Raw genomic sequence first — 17,595 nt, forward strand, 5'->3', positions numbered from 1 at the left:
CGTGGCATCGTAATTTTGTCATCCAGCGGGTATTAAAACATGCGTGGAGTCTGCGCCAATTGAGCGTGTCCAATCCGTTCTCTTCCTTCCCTTCCAAGCTCCATCTCCATACAGTATTTGTGTCAATATTCACTTTAGAATCTGTCTTTTCTTGATGATAATCGGTGACGGCTGGTATTTTTGAGACCGGTGATAATTTAAATCTCCTCTAGGTAGGCAACCTCTTAAATTAGCTATGCCAAAAACTACTATTTATTATTTCATTTCTATAAAAATAGCGTCCCAAACTTGTTTTAATAGATCATCTCTAACATTTTCATCTTTCAGTATCTGGAATTAACTCAAGCATTCTCCTCGAACTTGAACAACAGAGGAAATAATATGAGTAGCTCAGAAGAGGTGTCGTGGATTTCTTGGTTTTGTGGTCTTCGTGGTAACGAGTTTTTCTGCGAGGTACTAGCCTCAAGTAGTGTCACATTTAATAAGCTTTTTTATAATTACACCACAGGGAGACTTGAATCCGATGTAATTCGTCCGGAATAGGACATACTCTACAGCATATATTGTGCTTATTGTGCTTACTTGTTTGATTTTGTCACATCATTTGATTTGAAGCCTCAGTACTAATTTGTGAACAGCAATAAGAAATTTAAGCCATTGTGAGTTATTTCTTGTAACCTTTGTCTGTAAATCTGTCATTTATAATCTGCAGTTTTTTTGTAATGAAACTACTTTACCTTGACTACCATCATGTGCAGACCCCAAATTGTTCTTAAACAAACTGGTAGTCCCAAAGGCAATCTATTGTTTTCTATTATCCAACAACTGTTAACCTCTATGAAGGAAAAGTTTTATACAGAAATCTTGCCCCATCAGGCCATCAGAATGTGGTGAGCAAAATATGAGGTGGTGGGATCAGCGATTTCATAAAATAGGAAAATACTGCTGTCTTCTTAAAAAGTTGGTTGTATTTAACAGGTTTTCCCAAGGCAGTTACTAAACTAGATATTAGTGACACTATAAGTTTCTAAAATTAGAGGAAGGGATATTGATATTAACAAAGAAGAGTCATGTCTTACACAACTGAAACCTCATTTTAGAAAATTCTTGATATAATTTAAGGAAAATGTGTATAACATCCTTTACTTTACAAACATAACCAATGATCCATCCACAGTGCCCCAAGTTACCGTCATTTTGGCATCTAAATATACACTTATGATTGCAATTTTGCACCCTGTACCATATATAGTCTGGGTGTATCCCTTATCTCTGTTGTAGCACAAGTCATTTTATCACTGCCACACTCAGGTCATCAAATTAAGGACTTTTGCTTCAAATTTTGTTGCCAAATTTTGGTATATACTTGCTGTACCAATCTAAAACAGTAGCAGCTTGAGGAACTGTGTAAATTCTGGTTTTCAGTTAAGTTGGCATTCTCAGTAAAAATTTTTGTAACTACTAACAACTCCTCTTCCCTGATAATGACCTCCACTATGGTTGTCAAAGTGATTTTCTGATTGTTTATTGCACTGCTCCTATGTCATTGATTTTTGAAACTATTTACTGTCTTGCTTAGTACTGTGACGACTCTTTTTTATGCAAGGTTGACGAAGATTACATCCAGGACAAGTTTAATTTAACTGGATTAAATGAACAAGTGCCACATTACAGGCAGGCCTTGGACATGATACTGGACATGGAGCCAGGTTGGTGAAATTATTTTATCACCAACATGTACACTTCAGCTTTACCCTGATGGTGAAATTTGATCAGTCAATAGAGTTTACCAAAATTTCTGTTGTAAACAGTCTTAAAATTATTAATATAAATGTATATTATAAGGTCAGCTAACTCATTCTTGGAAAGGATGATTTTTATAACTAAAAGCAAATCATCAAATTTTCCTGGTGAACACTGCATCCCAATGACCAAAATGAATCTTGGAAAGTCTTACCTTCTCCACCACTACAACTTGTGTGAAATTTTCTATGTGTATATGAACAAAACAAAATTGTACTGCCAAAAGATCCACCTGTAGAGTCAGGGCACATATTAAGAGAGAATATAAACTAATCATGATGTGTTTTAAATTTTTTATTGTTTTGTCAACAGATGATGAATTAGAAGATAATCCGAATCAAAGTGATCTGATTGAACAGGCAGCAGAGATGTTATATGGTCTCATTCATGCTCGTTATATATTAACCAACAGGGGGCTTGCGCAAATGGTAAGTATTGTAAGTTGTGCTGGCCATCTAGTCTTACATATTATTTTAAATAAAAAGATTGTGCTAAGTGCTTGGTTTAGTTTTTCCAGTATGATTACAATTTCAAGAATATTTCAAAGGGTGGGTGCTTCTCATATATCAATTGTTTTTACATAAAAGTGTTTCTATGACTTGTTAGTACTTGAGATATAATATGTGTTTTTTAAAACATGTCATCATCTGAATGCAGGGAGATTGAAAACAAGTAGATAAGGCTCCTTGCATCATCTAATGAATTTCCACCAAAGGCAAAGTGAATATGGTCAAATAATCTCATTCGAGAAGTCAAGGGATTACATGTATACAAAAATATTTTCTGAACCTCAGGAGGATAATTTGTGCAAGTTCCAAGGTTATTTTACAGGCAGAAGTATTAGAAAAAAATGCACGAGTAATTTTTGTATAAATTTTGTCTCTGTATATTGATAAACTGTGTGCGGAGTGAGTATTATTAAGTTATGTAAGAAATGAGGTAAGCCAAGAGTTGTCAACAAAACCTTGTACATGTACCACCTGACCAAACCTGCTGGCCAGTCTGCCTTTCACCTCATTTTACTAAAAGTGCCATGGATGAATCATGCCATTATTGAAAAACAATCAATCAGAATTTGCAGAAAGGTTCATGCAAGCTTGGCAGAATGCTTTGGAATGAATAATATCTGACTTATGTACAGCCCTGTAATCTGTGACCAACCTTAACTCTTTCATAACTTGTGCTATTCTACTAGATCTTAATAAACCATATGTTTAATGTATTTTGGGTGCCTTGTAGGATTATCATCACAATTCTCCTTCTGAACACTCTGCAAATTGCTGTGAACATACTGAATGCCAATTTAACTTTGCATGTTCTTAAACACAGCTTGAAAAATACCAGAATGGTGATTTTGGACACTGCTGTCGAGTGTACTGTGAAAATCAGGCAGTCTTACCCATTGGTAAGTTCGCAAAGTTGAGGCTTGGGTATGTGTAGTATGTTATTTTTCTCATTTGCTTCAGTATGTTATCATGTTGTCAGAGCATTCTTTGCAAAGCTCACTTTCTTTTGTCATCCATAGGTTTGTCTGATGTTCCTGGGGAGGCAATGGTCAAACTTTACTGTCCAAAATGCATGGATGTTTACACACCAAAATCATCTCGACATCATCACACAGATGGAGCATACTTTGGGACAGGTTTCCCTCACATGCTGTTTATGGTACATCCTGAGTACAGACCAAAAAGACCAAACAACCAGTTTGTTCCAAGGTAAAGTGTTGTAATGAGTGTGCAAGACTGTTTAGATGAGTAACAATATTCAGAACCTTGAGGGAAAAAAGCAGTAACTACAAATTAAACTGTTTCACTTTGAAAAAACTAATAAACCAATCACGTAAAATTTAAAAAATATTTTCTCAAGGAGAAGGGTTGGCTTTGTCAGTTTATTTTGGTTTTGTTCAAGTCTGTACTTCTTACCTTTTTTTTTTCTTTGTTTTTTTTGTTAGGTTGTTTGGATTTAAAATTTCACCCATGGCTTACCAGATCCAGGAGAGAGCAGCAGCTCAGAGAGGACGGTCTGCATCAGCACGTCCAAGATCCACAAAACCTCATTACAAATAAGAACAAGTTATTTTCTATCCTACTCTTTTGTTTTAATATTTCCTAGTTTAATGCCATTTCAAGTTCTCAGATTTGAGGATAAATGTTTTAAAAATGGTTAATTTGTTAAAGTGCTCAATCTTCTTGTAACTAACAGTATATATAGTGTTCTCCCTTTTTTTAAGCATGACAGGTAAAACAAATTTTCAGACCAGTAGAGTAGTCCTTTTACCAGATACATTTCAAGAATTCCAAGTGATTTTAGGCTGTAATAAGAGGTACTGCAGGCAGTAAATTTCACTGGTTACTACCTGAAAAGGAGAACAATTTATATACAGATGCTTGAAATTTTTATTTGGTCTCTTTCCCCTTTTGTGTACTTTATAAATAGGTGTGGTACAGTTAAGAGGGTAAACTTAAGCTCAATTTTTACCTTGCTGAAAATAATTGCTGGTGTTTAATTCTGCAATTAATACTGTAGATTCTTCCCCAGATAAAGTGAGACACTTCATTCATGCAGTTCTTGCCCAACAAAAAAGCCCCATCTATTGGATATATGTCCTGCTCTGTGATTTTTGTAAATCATATATGGAGATTGTATCTCTGCTATAAAACTTGGGGTTTGTGTTGTATTAGATTGTTCCCATCAGTTTCTGGTTTAGCATAACCCTCACAAACAGTTCTTTCTGTTTAGTGTTCAGAGTACATTTTTTAAAATTATGTTGTAGTGTTTTGGCTCCTCATTAACAATTTAGTTTCCATGCATGTGTGTACAGCTCTAAAGAAAAGTGATAAAACAGGCTGTCTCAGTCTGTTATTTCAACTTACAGCTTTGTGTTTTTATGTCTTCTGTGAATGTAATGTACCATAAACAAAAATTAAAGTTCCTGTTGGGCTGATGATTTGTGTGAAATACTTGGAGTTGATATAGTTTCAATTGTAAAACACATCCAAAAATGTAGGCCTGATTAGAAGGATGAACTTTGCTTGAGCCAAACTTAATAGCTTTTATTAAAAATGTGGAAAGACTGGGAATCAACAAAGAACAGCTTCTTAAATTTGGATTGCCTGGGAACAACTTTGGCCCTGGAATGACTTTGAATTGGATGAAATAAGCTGAACCAATTTCATGAATTATCATGATGTATTTTTCAATATTGATTGGTTTTCTTGGAACTGGGAAGGGCTAATGAAGTTTGATGTCTGAATCAACAAGAGTACCGCTTTGAATTTGGGTGGGCCCAAACCTGAATTTAGTTCAGCTAATAAAAATTTTGACATCTTAGTGATTGGCTAAGTGATACCTTGAATGGCAGAGCATACCAAGGAGTTATTACTTTAGGGAGTCATATTAAGGCTCCTTGGTTCCCTAGTTTAGTTTGTGTCTAAAAACAAAATTTTATCTTTAGTCTGTGGGAAGGGATTTTTGAAGATCTGAAGTGGATAGCATAAACAGGGATACACATGGCCTCTTATCTCTTCTTACACTCAATTCCTTCACACTCATAGTCCCTGAAGTTATGGGGAAAGGGGGAACGTATCTAAATTAATGATCAAGCAAACTGAAAAATCAAACATGCTAATTGCCATCTAGTAAATGGATTAAAAGTTTAAAGTTTGAACAAACTGAACTGCAGATACATCTGAGTCATATCTGAGTCATTTACAAAACAGGCAGTCAACAGACTCATTAAGTACTAGAAAAAATGTTTATTGTTTTCTTGTCTGGTCTTCTGTCATTTCTGAGACACCTACTAACATACTGTTCCCTGGTTGTCATATTTGTAGTTGCTGACTGAAGAAAGTGACATCCTAATAGAATTTTGCTTTAACAAAATATAGGCAATGTCGCTTAATCCATTACAGTAACATTATGCTGTGTGAGTTCTTTGAACTGAGAATTAGTTTGCCATTCAAATCCATGTAAAAAGCACTTTTATGAGTTGTAGTGAACTAAAATGTCTCAAAACAGACCATTTTACAGTTGTGTGCTTGGTTGCCAAGCCTTTGAACATGAATGAGGCTAAGGGTGACCTTGTTATGATACAAACCTTGCTGCTTTTCAAATGCAAATTACTTCGTTATCATGCTAACTAGATACTAGTCTCTATCATAACAAGGTCAGCTTCAGCCTCACTCCAAATCAAAGGCTTGGCAACTAAGTACACAAATGTAAAATAGCCTATTGTCAAATTCATGGGAATGAAAAATGTCTCTGCTTACAAAGCCTATAAATAATTTTACAGTTTTTTCATTTCAAGAGTTTCCTGTGTGGACTTTTTGTTAGTTCAGCTTGTTTTCAAGCTTTGTTTTGGGCTGCTTCCTTTCTCGTGGCATCTTGTAACAGTGATGTATCAACTTCTTCTGCCGGCAGTTGAACATATCTGACTACAGATCCTCTAATGAAGCAGTTTTTAACTGACAACTAAAAGGGGAAAACAAATTTAAGCTAAAACTGTCATACCATCACCAGATAGTTATTAATTAATTTATTGATAAATAAACTGAAAAGCATGAAAAACTCTCATTGTTGAGATACTTGGTGACGTGCTGAAATTCAAATTATAGACATGTTATAATATTTCATGGAATTGCTCTTTGTTCAGTACTGTGTATATTTTAATCATAATTGATGACTCCCTCTATTATTGTTTAGCAGAACTACCCAAAGAAAAACCAAGTCTTTGATCTAAGACTAAAACAACTGATAGAAACTATATATACATACCATATGAGGATACTTATCCGGATCTGTCAGGCTTATATCTGTTAATTTGATGTTTAGAAACTGCAGTAAAAAGAGGATTAAATTATAAAAATTATTTCAAATTAGGCACTACAAGATATGCGAATTGATTTCAGTGGTAGAGCTAAACATTCTCTGTACAACTGCACCTTATCATGCTCAAGACAATAAAATCATAAGGTTACCTGATCGACCGAGTCTAACGTTCCATGTACACTGTCAAAAAAAAGAAGTGTAATGTTCATTTTCGAATCTCGCGTTCTGCAAATTGATTACTTTAGTTATAATTGCCCACCTACAGAATATGATAGAAATTGAAAATATCTCAATAATTGTATTGCAGCACGGCAACTGAAAGATTCTCGAACACATTTGCAGCTGCATTGTACCGCAATCCGGCCGCTATAGATCTAATAAGGGCTATTTTTTTTACCAATAAGACAGATCAGAAGTCTTGTGCCATTCATTATATAGATTAAGGTCCTGAAACACCCGAAAATTCCTCATAAAAATGCCTCACGACTTCTAAATCGTACACTGACCTAAATTTGTTTGAAACAAACCTAAAGCACTCACGTGCGAAAGACTGTCAGTTAAACTTGTACATTATTAGCAACACCTTCCTATACCTGAGGTCATTCTTCAGTTCCACAATGACTTCTTTCCCAACCAAAGACTTGAAAAATGAGTAAAAAAGCTGAAAGAGAAGATAAAAAATGTGAGCATTTGTTCTCAAAAAACGTCCTCGAAACGACACTATTGCTCACCATTTTGGAAATTACTATGGAAGTGATGACTACGTTATGTACGGTATCATATAGTGTATTGCGACCGCTGTTCATAAGCAGGCTCAGGTTACAGAGAAGGATTGTGGGATACTGCATGGCACAAAAACTGAGACTGAGTGATCGAGTTTTGTGAGGAAAATTATAACTATAAAAAAGAAAATTTCCCTCCTCCGTTTTCAGAGACTGGAAAAATGAATACAGAAAGACCTGTGCAACAATATTTTAGCCCTTACGCTTTTAACGGAGGGTAAGTAGATCGTGGATTATCGAAAATGTGACAAGGTTTAATTGGAAACTTATGATCTGAATGAGTCAGCAGCATCAAAGCTTCTATAGTTATGAAAATAAGTTTAATTGTACAAACTTCTTGACTTTCTTATGAGAAACAAATTTCTCCAATGCAGCTTGGTTATTCCGTTTGTTTTCTAGAAAATCTGGTGTGATACAAACTTCTTTGCAGCTTTCGCTCCTCGGTGAGCTTTGGTTAGGTTACATGTGAGCTATGATCATTTGTCGCAATTTTTTTCCAGTGTCAATCAGGTAGACCCTTAGTATATTTTTTAACTTATTTGAAGTGTTTTGCAAGTTTCCATTAGTGCCTAAGACAGAGAATGGATGGATGGTGTCTGGTTAATTCACCAGCTCAACAAACTGGCCAGCACTAACTCACCGCCACCGAGAGTCAAATCACCACTGGTGGCAATTTGACTCAGGCATCATGTGTAACGTGTTGTATGAAACTTACATCAAATGAGTATCCTAGGAGAGACTTAAAATAGTGCCAGAATCAAATTGCCACTGGTGGTGATTGACTCTCAGTGGTGGCAAGTTTTGTAGTGGGGAGTTTGTTGTGGTGGTGAATTGAGCATAAACTGAATGGACATGTATCTTGAGAAATCATGATAGGTGCACAAAGTTTTATTCTTAAATATTACATTAATTTCATATTTTATCTTGGTTTTCAACTTAGGACTGTACTTGCCATTGCTGGAGAGGATTTTTCTGTCATTGCATCAGACACAAGGTTAAGTCAGGGCTTTTCCATCCACACCAGGGATAGTCCAAAGACTTACAAACTGTAAGTTAAGTGTTGTAATAATTCCATTTTAATGTGCAGAACAATTGTCATTTAAAAGCTTACCACTGCTACCCTTTTATTATCTGCCAACAAAAATAATGTGAAATCTGTATTTGCACTATATTTCTTCAAACAACACAGCCCTTTGGCTGGCAATTAGGTTTATTTTACTAACTTGGATTAGAAACATGATAATTCTGTTTCATTTTCATCTTCTAATCAGCACTCATATATACTTGTTATTTTATGGGGAACAGGTGAGCAAAACCATCATTACTAGTGAAAGAATTGACACCTGATCAAACCACAGAAAATGCCTTGAGTAGTACTATAGTATGGTACACTATTTTGAAAAAAGTCAGTTAGATTTTAAGATTATTGTAACATTGTTATGGTATTAGAAATTTTAGTAAAGTGGGCAATTCTAAAATTGAACTTAACCTCTGCAGCTCATTGTATACATCTTGTTTTTCTGGAACTCATTTTTGTACCTGTGGCTTAGAAACAGGAATGAAGAATTTCAAAATCTGATCCAAAGGAGCTGCATGTTCCTTATATGTAATATAAAAGGGGTTAATGCTATGCATGTTAACTGTGTTTGTTAATCATGTTTTTGTATGTTTAGTACCAATTCCACAGTTCTTGGCTGTGCTGGATTTCATGGTGATTGCCTTACACTGACCAAACTCATTACAGCAAGACTTCAGGTATGTTTACTTGATGTAGAGTTGTATGCTTGATTGTGTACATTGCACAGAAGCTTGTGTGAAATGCAAATTACTCATTAATTGTTAGTAGAGATTGAGTACTCCAGATTGGGCATATAAGGTCATATTGTAATTTTCTATTCCCCTTTTCCCCCCCTCGAGTGTTGAAATGTGTTTGTTCATCCAGAGTGATTTTTCCAAAGACAGTGAAAAAGATCTATTGTTTTAACAATGAAAATTCTAGTGTGCTGTGTCTCCTTTCTGTAGAAGAAAAAAATAAATACTTATCAAACTTGCACTAATGATTCTGTCTATTACCTTTAGATGTATGAACATGAGCATGGAAGTAAAATGAGGTATGTAAGGTAGTTTCAGTTTGGTTGAAAGAAGTTGTCAGACTAGCACTCTAAGCTGCAATCATTTTGGTCATAATGACATGTAGAAAAAATTTGGCATCTAAATGCTCATTTATGCTTGGCTTTGGCCTCTTTCTTCATTTGTTAGTTGTTAGTGTTGAGTCTTAACTAAAGATGTCTTTTAAGCCTTTAATACAATTCTTGGTGACTCAGCTAAATTTGAATTTATTTTTGGCAACCATTTTTGTGGCTACTGCCCCCTATAGGGGGAATAGTCTATATGATGAATTTTGGGGACCAACTTTGAAAAACCTTGAGCATGAGCACTGTTTGTGTGTATTTGTGAACTGTGGGGATGGATTAAGAGGGATTCTTAGTTGAGGATGGGTGCGTAAATAATGTAAGATATATATTGATGTTAATTGTTTTCTTTTTTATGCTCTCATACTTTAGTTGTCCAGCCATTGCTCAGATGTTATCAACTGTTTTGTACTACAGACGCTTTTTTCCATATTACACTTACAATATTCTGGCAGGATTGGACAATGAAGGTAAAGCATTACTGCCCATTGAAACAGCTTATTTTTGTCACTGATTATGGGAAAGGTTGTGTCCTGATTGGTACAGTGTTATGTCCTGTCTTACCTGTAATTATTACAGATTTGGTGAGTATTGTACAGATCAAAGTATTGGTTTCTAAAATGACTTCCACTGGTCTTTGAGTTTTCCACGAAAAAATGAATGAAATGAAAGAAAATGTATGACTATGCTTAAATAGTTCTCCCTTCATACAAGACAAAAGTTGCTGAGTAATCACGTGACATCACAGGTGTTATTTTTTGCAGCAAGCAGCAGATTTAGTTACAGAAGAAGTGTTCAATAAAAGCATCCAAATCCACTCTTTATTTTGGATGATGAAACATAGATTGATGATCATTATCTCTTTCTATCAGGTAAAGGTTGTGTTTTCAGTTTTGATCCAGTGGGTTCCTATGAAAGAGAAAGTTACAGAGCTGGAGGTTCTGCTTCAGCTCTTCTACAGCCATTACTTGACAATCAGGTAAAACTCTTTCTTCTCTTTGAGGATTTTCATTTTTTTATTTTAATTCTCTACAAAGCAAGCAAAATTGTTTGCCATGTAATCAACACTCTCTGCTGATTCATTAAATTAATGATTTATATTTATGCAGTTTCATTAGTTTTTAGTTTTACCATCTTTAATGTAGAATGGATCAAAATTTTCATGATTAAAAGTGATGTTTCATAAAAACAAAATTTTTTCTTAACTAATTTTAACTCGTGTACAAGTTTGCAATTTTGTTTATCTGTTTTTGCTATTGTTTTCATCAAGATTGGTTTCAAAAACCAGCAAGGAGTAACTGAAGCTCCATTGAGCAAAGATAAAGCAGTTTTTCTGGTAAAGGATGTATTTACTGCTGCTGCTGAGAGAGATATCTACACTGGAGATGCAGTAATTATCAGTGTTATCACTAAAGATGGCGTAACACAAGAAGCCTTTCCACTGAGAAGAGATTAATGATTGTTGTAGTACACATTTTTTTGTGCGAGTCAGCTTGTGTCTAAAAGTGTACTGTAGATATGAGCATTTTATCTTTTCGGCTCTCTATATTACACTTGATTCAGTGCACTGGTAGATGCGCTTGTTGTGTGCTCTTAAATGCTAAAAGAAAAACATGGTATGATCTCACTATGTCCTAGGAATAGCTCGTTACTTGTGGCAGACAAGGCTCAACCGTCTCTGTGTATAGTTGGTGGACAATAAAATCACAACTTTTCTGCAAATTCCTTGACTTATTTTTTTTCTCTAATTCGTGCGATTGTGTTTTTCCTCTCACTCAAATTTAGAAAAACACCTCAGAGAATATAACTGTATTGTTGCTTTGTGTAACTGTGGACAATTCCGGAGCAGACTTTCTGCATGAAATCGCAGAAATGGGGGCGGGGGGCACTGATATCCAACTGTAAATGCAAATTTCATCCAAAGTGTTATTCACTGATCAAAGATATTCAAAGTTTCTCATGGAATCTTGCTGTTTTTAAAACCTGATATCAGGGTTGCTTTTGATCAGTGAAAAACACCTGGAGGGATCGACAACGTGAATATCATGGTCATTAAATTGACTGCAACGGAAATGAGAATAACGTAGGAGATTGGCTTCTGCAAGGATTAATAGCAAATACGAAAAAATATTTCCAAGGTTAACCAAGTATAAAACATTAAAGTCCAACTGCGAATCTCGACTAGGACCGTCATCATGAATCGTAACCGCTTTTTCTATCGTGAGCAGTTTTCTGTAGATATGATATCCTTAGCTTCCTATATTTGGTGTTCTTTTGGGCTACTACGACGCCAACAATGTACATGAAAAAATCACCGCTTCTGGTTGGCCGAAAATGAGTGCATTCTCATGTAACACGAGTGCAAAATTGTAACAAGAGTGCGAATTACAAATAGCGCGTGCATGCTTCCAAAATTTCGTCTATCTTGACTTTCTGTGATTTTTTAATTTTCAAAGACTGGGCTCGTGAAATTTTATTGTCTTTGGAAAATTTACTCGTACTTCTTAAAACCAAATTGCACTCAAAATCATGTTATGACGGATACAAAACTACTTCTAATTTCTCACATCAGGCGGTTTACTATTGTTTTGCTGGTAAGTTGCTTAGTTCACCTTGGGAGAATTTTTAGCCCTGATAGTGTACGATTTTGCCGTATGCTTGATACTGGCGGGCAAGTTCCATCAAAACGCCTTTAATGGCTGACTGATTCTGAGACAACTTCCTCTGCTAAATCCAAATATGTATACCTGCACCATGATTTTCTTATCTGGCTCGCTGATGTGGACTTTAAAACAAGATTAAGTTAAGCTGTTGTATCAAGGAAATTTCAGTCAACAAAGCACATCGGTTCTTTCTGTCATATGCCAAATTAACAAGTGTTAGCTCTAGTTGTGCTTCGAGGAACCGACTTAGCAGGGAACATGAACGGGCAAGGGATGCCTTCTGGGTAATTACACCTTCTTTGTGAGTCATCCATAAACTCCCGGTCAGTTAATTGGTCGGGGATTATCTCATATCCCTGTTTTATTTTTCGAAAATGTTTGGTTCAAGATTTACATTGCTCAGGGTAACTTAAGATCCAAAATTAATTATAGTATCTGTAACCAACGCACCAGCAATAAATATAAGAGGAGTTTAATTTCCTGAGGACTCGATCGAACTCTTAACTCTTCTATATACACGCCATTGCCAGTGGTTTTTAAGTAAAGTACTACGAACAAAATACATCGAGAACGGAACGACTAATTACAAGATTGGAAATAACATAGGAAATGTTAATAACAAGAAATATGTATAACATAGGCAATACTAATAACATAAGGAACACGGGACACCCGACGAAAGAGCAATTTACTTGACGATTTTGGAATACGGCAGCATAAGAACGTAACTGCGATTACCTTTTAACTCGTCAGTCACATCTTTCTTGTTTGCATGATCCGCACGAAAGTCAAGTTTATAGGGTAGCCGCGCGGACTGGGACTAGGAGGGGATTGGTTTCTACAGTATCTATATGCTTCCTTCTGAATCCAATTTTGTTTTCTTTTTCTACGATCTGCTCCCTAAAATAATACCCTGATATAGAGTCAGAATGTATTTGTATAAGCGTGGCAATATTTCACTTCAACCCCAGTACAACAAATATGCCACTTAAATCAGAAACATCTTCTCAGCTTGTTTTAGTAAATTTTAATAAAACCTAAGAAGTACTTCAAGGGAAAATTCAAAGTGCTATTTTCTAAAATTCTTCCATTTGGAGGATAAATAATTGGACGGATTTTACACCTTATTGGCTGGGTGACAAAGAGTCTTACATAGTTAATTTTTCTACTTCAGACGGTTTTGATTGGGTAAGCAGTTTTGGGCTGCTTTTAAACTCATCCTCGTTTAGTTAATTTTTAGTTTATGAAAATCAATCGCTAAAAAGATAAATGACTTTCATGCAGGATGGTCCAGGCTTGTTATCTTCCTCGGAACTGTTGATTAGGTCTTCCCAATACCACAGCCGATATTCTTGACCAGCGGTCACCACCAGTGGAGAAGTTAATGTTAAGACCAGCTCAGGAGAGTTGCCTGTAAATCCAGGGAGTCGGTAATAATGAGCTTTCTGATCTTCTGGGTAAACAACTTTGTTGTCCTTATCTGTTAGAATTGTGTCGATTAAGGAAAGATAACCCCAGTTACTTTCATCTGTAGGTGTGCAGCTCACCTTACCAGAAATATGTACCTGCCTTATAGAGTGGATTTTACCAGCCATTGGTACGAAAAACACCCCTGGCTTGTCGCCTTTTCCATACATGCAAACATCCCCCGGTATTTCTACCAGCCATTTCTCTATAGGAAGGAAAAAAGTGAGGACAATATGGTTAATTGTTACCAACACGACAGCGCAGCTCTAAACTTAAAACGTAAGACGGCTCCTCATTACTTGAGTTCCACGATGTAATTGTTCAACATGTCAGTTCGATACAGTTGCCATAGGAACAATAAAACATTCGATATTCGCTCTATGAACCGTCACTATGGATACATACTCCCAAAAACAAGCAATACGTTCAAGTCAGTAGGCTTCTCGCCATTACAGCCATGTAATAATTATAATGTATACCATATCATACAACTACATTTCATATCACTGAAATACAACGTTCTAAATGTAAAAGCTTTGAACGGTGGGTTTAAAACCGTCTCAATTTTCTGCCACTTTTGACAATGAAATATATTTTGACGACTGGATGGTTTAGTGTTGTGGCTTCTACCGGCTTACTTAACTACACTTACCACAATATCTTCCAGAGTAATTTGCTTGACACTCACACCAGAAATCATTCAGTTGATACAAGGCTCGACAGCAGCTGTTATTCCGACAGGGCTTTGATAAACATGGACTCTGTGAGGGAGCATTTGACATTTTGTTATACTTTCATATCCTTAAGAATTAACAAGAGAATATAAAAGTGGAAATTAATGATTTTTTTGATGTGAAACTCTTTTCTTATACTTGAGGGTTTCAATCGGGTGATGGTTTAATGTTAAAATTTAGCCAATTTACGGCTAACAGTTGATATCTTTAAACTGAGGTCACCATTAAAATTTTTCACGGTTAATCTTTTTGCGACTAACGGTTAAATTTTGTCAATTTTAACGCCCAACAGCTACATTTTTGGTAATTTAGTGTTAAAAACTAAGTTGAAAACGTAAATTAGCCACCGTAAAGGGTAAAAAAGCTGACGTTTCGAGCGTTAGCTCTGACGAAGGGCTAATTTACGTTTTCAACTCAGTTGTTAACTCCAAATTACCTGCTATACTCTCCCACCGACGCAACACCACAGTTTCTTTAGAAACTTACCCCTTTATTCAGCTACATTTTTGGCCGTTTTACGGCAACGGTTAACCCCTTTGACTCCTTTGAGACCCTCTTACACCGAATGCATTCATTATTTGGCAAACAAAACGCACAAAATCCAGACACTGTAGCGGTTCGCTTGATCTGAACAAACAGTTTTTCAGTTTTGAGTTTGACAAACGTTGTAAATAATTAAACGGGTCACCTTTTACATCTTAACAAGGTTTCCTTCTCCCTGAAAAGAAGAAGTACATTTTGCAGAAATAATACAATTTGTTTCAAACGTATGTGTGTTGCGTTTGTGACTCCAAAGGGTAACCTTATCTTTCGAAGCTATTCTTCAAATGTGCTAAAACACCCTCTATTTCAAATCTTGTTCAAAAACCTGGCCGGTCTGTGACGTGGCAAGTCTCAGTCTTTATTTCGACCTTATCTATATTTCTTCGGTAGCGATCTACTGATCTTATAACTCAAAGGCTAAACTTAAGGCATTCTTCTCTCACTCAGATAACAAGGGCGGCAACTGTTTGTGAAACGGACTTGTTTTCGAAAGTGCGGCGTATGCAATCGAAATTTAGCATATTCAAAGACAATTTTCAAACGGTTAAGTTAATCTTTGAGAGAACAAAACACGATAGGTTGCAATTTATCCAAATTAGCATTTTTGTGAATGCTAGTTTGGAACAATAGGAGGCCGAAATGTTTCATCCTTAAAATTGTTGCTTCCTAGAAAACACGATAATGCTAAGGTACAAAAACGCCTCTCAGACTTAATTATATCTCCACCAGTGAAAAATATGTGAGTTTTGAAAAGCACAAGACAAAAATAATAATACTACGAAAGCCTCTCGTTTTCATGATAAACTTCCGTATAGATCGCATTTCAATTAAAGAGATTTACTTCTTTTGAAATGGAGGCACTCTATATATCTAAATTTCGAAATAGTTCTTTATCGTTTTCTTCTTTTCCTAATTGCAAAAAATAGTTGAAGAGTGTGGTGGGCGTAAGGAAACTTAACGTTGAAATGAATCTTCAGCGAAAGAGAGAAAGGAACACCTGCTGGATCGATGATTGTCTGATTAAACCACCGAAAACATAACCGCTGTGTTACCGAGCATTCATTAGAAATAGTCTGGAGTTAAGTTATAAATACCAACTCGAATTCGAAATTCTTGTTTTTCAACTAAAACATTTAAAAAAAAACCTCTGACAGGACAAGGCGTGCGTTTCGTGCTGGAAACTACCACCCCAAAAATTCCAATTTTGAAGATCTTTGAGCGCTGAAAAAGTCAGCGGGGAACTATCCTCAAATTCCGTTCACCCACTCTCAATTTTTTGTCCCATTGTCCACGAGTACATTTAGTTTAGATAGTAATATGCTTGTATTTTACAACCTACTATTTGAAATTGCAGGTTTTTCAACCCAAGAAGTACGTTCCATATATGGTATTCATTTGAGCTGGGCGAAAGTTCGAGAGACAAACAATACCTCACTTGACGGTTTTTAATGAGCTTTTAATTCATGTAGCCTCCAGTTGGGAAGTCTTGGAGATTAAGCCTACCCTCGGGGCTAATTAATTACTCTCTTGTCTTACAATTATTGTGTGGGGAAAATTTTGGCATAAGTAAATTTGTTGTTGAAACTGAAAACGGTTCTTGGAACAGGATGACCCAAGGTTATGAGGTCAAAGAAGGTATCCTTCTAACAGGCAAAAAGAGTTTGATGGGTTTGAGTAAAGAAGTAAAAGAATAAATACAATCACTTTTAAGTTATAGAAGTCTAGACAAACACTTTTGTTTCAGACATAGTTTGATGCTACTCTGGTTTGCAGATTTAATTAATGTAACCAAAGAAGTTATAATTCATAGACCAAACGTTTCGACACTCCTGTCTAGTGCCTTCATCAGGGGTGATCTAAACGCTGCAACAAGAGGCTTGCGGAGCTGGGTCCCATTTTAGTACCCATTGCTACGCCATTAGTTTTTTTGTAGTATTTGCCACCGAATGAAAAGCAATTGAGTGTAAGTATTTGTTCGGCTAGACGGAGTAGTGTTTCAGAGCTAGGTTCCTCGACAGTGCGTAGATAAAAAAAAAAAATATATGTTTAAGGGCCGGGAGACCTTCGTCATTGGGAATAGCAGTGCAAAGAGATGTAATATCCATAGTGAAAATAAGTTTGTTTTGGCCAAGGAAATTAAAGTCACGAAAAATAGGTGTAGTCTTACTTTAAAGATCAACCAAAACGATTTCAAGACTGCTTAAGTAAAATGCAGCTGTTAAGCAAACCATACCTTAACACTGTAGTGATGGAAATGTGGACTTGGTTTAAAGCTGTCAGAAGCGTTGTACTTGTCTGTGGGAAGCAGCTCACAAACATAGTTACCACTGATATCAGGTTTAGCAGCAAGGTTTGTTGAGAAACATCGCTGATCCTCTAAACATTGAAGCACACAATCTAATCGATCTCTGACAAGGCTGGATTCAAGCTCCACTATATCAAGAACGTGAAAAACATGGTCGATAAAAGAAGCGACACGAAACTTAGAATCACGTTGAAGACTTGTGGAGAATAAAGATTGTTTAAAAGGAAACACTACGTAAAGGAACAAAATATTCTGCAAAGTCAGCTTCGCTTGAAACAT

At 36.0% G+C, this 17,595-nt stretch overlaps 4 protein-coding genes across 4 annotated transcripts; 2 read left to right on the forward strand and 2 right to left on the reverse strand.

Annotated features, from left to right (window-relative positions):
- The first annotated feature begins 61 nt into the window (after positions 1–61).
- LOC113676995 (casein kinase II subunit beta) lies at positions 62–4,747 on the forward strand. The gene is made up of 7 exons (XM_027193745.2): positions 62–212; positions 328–453; positions 1,607–1,709; positions 2,116–2,231; positions 3,133–3,208; positions 3,329–3,518; positions 3,755–4,747. Exons 2-7 carry the CDS (start codon positions 382–384, stop codon positions 3,867–3,869), a joined length of 672 nt encoding a protein of 223 aa, XP_027049546.1. The 5' UTR covers positions 62–212; positions 328–381; the 3' UTR covers positions 3,870–4,747.
- A 796-nt stretch (positions 4,748–5,543) lies between these two features.
- Positions 5,544–7,410, reverse strand: LOC113676996 (U6 snRNA-associated Sm-like protein LSm2). Its single transcript, XM_027193746.2, has 5 exons — positions 7,362–7,410; positions 7,224–7,291; positions 6,780–6,810; positions 6,577–6,636; positions 5,544–6,273 (listed from the first exon to the last, which is right to left on the reverse strand). The coding sequence occupies exons 1-5, from the start codon at positions 7,362–7,364 to the stop codon at positions 6,148–6,150; spliced, it is 288 nt and encodes a 95-aa protein (XP_027049547.1). The 5' UTR covers positions 7,365–7,410; the 3' UTR covers positions 5,544–6,147.
- Positions 7,411–7,442: 32 nt separating this feature from the next.
- Positions 7,443–11,326, forward strand: LOC113677004 (proteasome subunit beta type-1). Its single transcript, XM_027193752.2, has 7 exons — positions 7,443–7,629; positions 8,353–8,460; positions 9,086–9,167; positions 9,492–9,523; positions 9,977–10,074; positions 10,477–10,583; positions 10,875–11,326. The coding sequence occupies exons 1-7, from the start codon at positions 7,574–7,576 to the stop codon at positions 11,058–11,060; spliced, it is 669 nt and encodes a 222-aa protein (XP_027049553.1). The 5' UTR covers positions 7,443–7,573; the 3' UTR covers positions 11,061–11,326.
- A 1,266-nt stretch (positions 11,327–12,592) lies between these two features.
- On the reverse strand, positions 12,593–17,595 carry LOC113676970 (uncharacterized). Its single transcript, XM_027193715.2, has 3 exons — positions 17,245–17,595; positions 14,387–14,495; positions 12,593–13,939 (listed from the first exon to the last, which is right to left on the reverse strand). Exons 1-3 carry the CDS (start codon positions 17,593–17,595, stop codon positions 13,518–13,520), a joined length of 882 nt encoding a protein of 293 aa, XP_027049516.2. The 3' UTR covers positions 12,593–13,517.

The sequence above is a fragment of the Pocillopora damicornis genome, chromosome 4 (assembly GCF_964200805.1).
Source record: "Pocillopora damicornis chromosome 4, jaPocDami1.2, whole genome shotgun sequence".
In the NCBI taxonomy this organism is placed as follows: domain Eukaryota; kingdom Metazoa; phylum Cnidaria; class Anthozoa; order Scleractinia; family Pocilloporidae; genus Pocillopora; species Pocillopora damicornis.